Source organism: Arachis ipaensis, chromosome B09, assembly GCF_000816755.2.
Source record: "Arachis ipaensis cultivar K30076 chromosome B09, Araip1.1, whole genome shotgun sequence".
Lineage (NCBI taxonomy): Eukaryota > Viridiplantae > Streptophyta > Magnoliopsida > Fabales > Fabaceae > Arachis > Arachis ipaensis.
This window is the reverse complement of record NC_029793.2, coordinates 2,003,722-2,007,130: the sequence shown is the minus strand read 5'-3', so window position 1 is coordinate 2,007,130 and position 3,409 is coordinate 2,003,722. Positions and strand designations below refer to the sequence as shown.

General features: G+C 28.4%; 1 protein-coding gene across 1 annotated transcript; it reads left to right on the top strand.

Moving 5' to 3' along the window:
- LOC110267223 lies at window positions 655–2,581 on the top strand. The gene is made up of 5 exons (XM_021112405.1): window positions 655–785; window positions 1,205–1,339; window positions 1,461–1,568; window positions 1,664–1,834; window positions 2,296–2,581. Exons 1-5 carry the CDS (start codon window positions 681–683, stop codon window positions 2,296–2,298), a joined length of 522 nt encoding a protein of 173 aa, XP_020968064.1. The 5' UTR covers window positions 655–680; the 3' UTR covers window positions 2,299–2,581.

Sequence of the window (3,409 nt, the reverse complement as noted above, 5' to 3'; positions counted from 1 at the left end):
ATGACCAGATTGCTTTTTATTTTGCTGCATTATTATTCTTTTTTTTTCTCTAGTTCTATTTAAATTTATGTATACAATTTCTTGGTGTATATTATATTAAAAAAATAACATATGTATTTAAATTTTTATTCTTTTAAATATTAAGAGAAAATTTGGAGATGAACTAAGATTCACAATTATTATTTATATTGTGTATATATGCAATTAGTTTAAGAGCAAGCACAAAGTAGTAATGATTTGTTATATAATATATACTTATGTATATTTTATTCACATTATTGAGAAGGCTCAGCATCTTTTAATCATTTTTAGAAATTTATATATTTTTTAAATTTTTTTATACAATTTTTTTAGTACTTAATCTGAAGACATGTTAACTAAATTTATATGTATATTACTATTTTTGCTACAAGAACATGTACCAAGTAGTAAAAATCATGAAAATAAACCCAACAAGCAGCCCAACAAAAAGCCCAACGTATAAGCCCAATAAACAAGACTTACCTCCGTGAATTCAACATTGAAGGCACCAGTAAAAAATAACAAATCCTCCGCCTTCTCTTCTCCGATTCACATGTGTGATTTTGTGCATCACCGAATTGAAACTCCGTGTGCTTCTCTCCTGTTTCGTTGTTATTTATTGATTGATTCTGAAATCAGGTTGATAGTTAGAGAGAGATATGAATTCTGCCGGAGATCAAAGAGGTTGGGATGGTGTGCATGGTATACCGTATTTACCGGTGATTACTCGTGAACAACTTGATGATTATTTTCGACGACGCGAGGTGCTTTTCAGTGAACAACTTGATGATTATTTTCGACGCTTCCAGCTGCTTTTAAAGAGAAAATGACAAATAGATTTCTTACCTTTTGTCCCGCGAATATTTTTGTCTCTGACTATTAAAAAATACTTTTAAGTCCCTGACTTTTACAAAACTTGGACGGATCAGTCCCCCCGTTTAAATGCCTACGTCAGAGACTGATTCGTCCAAATTTTATGAAGATCAGAGACTTAAAAGTATTTTTTAATGGTCAACAAAAAAAAATGTTCGTAGGACAAAATGTCAGGACTTATTTATCTTTTTCTCGCTTTTAAATTCACCACACGCTTTATTTTTTTTTCTCTGTGTTCTGTTTTATGCTTTTTTATATAATCTCATAATTTAACTCTTTAGTTTTTTTTATTTTTATTTTTTGTTTATAGTCAGTTCCATTACCTGCTGGCGGAATTGCACCCGTTGATAAACAACGTGTGATTTCTGTCGGTGTGGATGGTATACCGAATATACCGGTGATTACTCGTGAACAACTTCGTGATTATCTTCGACGCCCCCAGCAGGTGCTTTTAAATTCACCACACGCTTTATTTTTTTTGTCTCTGTGTTCTGTTTTATGCTTTTTTATATAATCTCATAATTTAACTCTTTAGTTTTTTTTTTTATTTTTTATTTTGTTTACAGTCACCTCCAATACTTGGCAGAATTGCACCCTTTATACTTAATGAGGTTGATAAGCAACGTGTGACTAATTTGGCTAAGCGATGCTTGCAACTCTACAATGACCAAAATGTTGTGTCTATGATGGTTTTTGTTTTATTGAGTTTTATTTATGTCTATAATCTCATTCACTAATGATTATTTTTATTCTTGTTATTACTACGTAGGAGAGGAGGTTTGAGTTTCATGAGCTTGTCTATGTTAAGAGGCAATGTGGCCCTACGTTTTCCATTACTTTTACTGCACGCTCTGCTGATAATGCATTTGAAACCTTTTATGGCGAAGTGTGGCACAAATTCGATAATACCCTCCATGTCAGAGGGATTGTTATTAAGCAGGTACCATCATCATTTATTTATATTTAGGGTGTGTCTTGTCATTTTAATTTGTTTATTTTAGTTATGACTTTGTTGTTGTGTGTGTGAATGTATTTTTATTTTAATAATGTGGTTTTGTTCTGTGATTACTTTATCATAAGGTTCTTAGATTGTGACTCATAATTATATTTGATTGTTAAGTTCTTTGCATGAGTAATTATAGCTGCTACCTATCATAAATCATCCTAACTATTAATGCTATTGCTTCTATTTTTTTTTTCTGTCAAGATATCTCGTTTAATTTTAGCTTCATTTTTTTTGTATATATTTTTTTATAATTGGCATCAAGTATTTCATAATTTTGATTAATTATTGTATTCAAATATTTTCCTTTTATATTTCATGTGATTAGTATTTTTTCATTGATTTTGCATTGGAGTTAATGTAACATGCTGAGATCCTCTTTCAATATATTTATCCAGTAAATTGGTACATCTCAAGAAGCTGGTACATCTCAAGCCTAAGTTGTGGAATCTGAGTTCTGGTAAATGTTCTAGTTGTGTGTTCATGGTTTCTTCAAGAAGGAAAACTCTGATGCTGTTATATAATTTTAATACTCATGAAATAGTGCACTGTGTATTGCACAGTGATAGACATAATAACTGACAGCTGATGAGCATTATTTACAGAATTTATGGAATTTGTTAGTGTTCTAGCTTCTATCGTTAACTTGCTCTATTAATATAATTTTCGATTTGTGAATGGTGATTTTAGACTGGAAGTGCTTCAAAATTTTCTTTCAGAATATCAATTAACAATGTTTTATGTTGTTTCAATAAAATAAATGACCCTAAAATTGAACATCAACAAGTTTTACTAGCTGCGAATTGTCAATTTTAAAAAATTTGAGCTTTTTCATGGTCTATATATATTATATTCTGATCATTCATTCAATATATAAGTGATTTTTATTTGAATGGTGATTTTTCAATTATTTGTTCTACTTCTGGTATTTGTAATTTGAATTGTAGATGAAAGAATGGTGTGAAGAATTTTCTAATCAATATGTTTTGTGTGATGCGTTGTCAATTATTTTCACTGCAATTAAAGATGATCATTTTGTTTGTTCTTCATGTCCTTAACAAGATTTTTTTTATACAAAAGTCACAATTCTATTCTATAAGTGAGAGTAATTTTATTATAATTTTATCATGAATGAAGTTTATTTCCTCAAGAATTTTAAATGGTGTAAAAATTAATTACTTGTAAGAATGCATTATTTTGAATTAAAATAAAATATTTATAAAAATTATTTATTTATTATTTGTTAATTTTGTGAAGTGTTTTAAATTTAAATCAGTAAATCTTTTTACCCTATCACAATGTACATCAAAAATATTAGATTGTTGTACCGGTCCTATAATGATTTAACATGAGACATGATATTCATTTTTTAAAATAATTTACGTATAATAAAAAATATGTTTACTTGTTTACCGTGCAAATTTTATTATTATATTTGTATGTTCATGATTTTAATTATATTTTTAAGTACTCTGAATAGAATTATTTTATTATATTATGTTTTATATATTA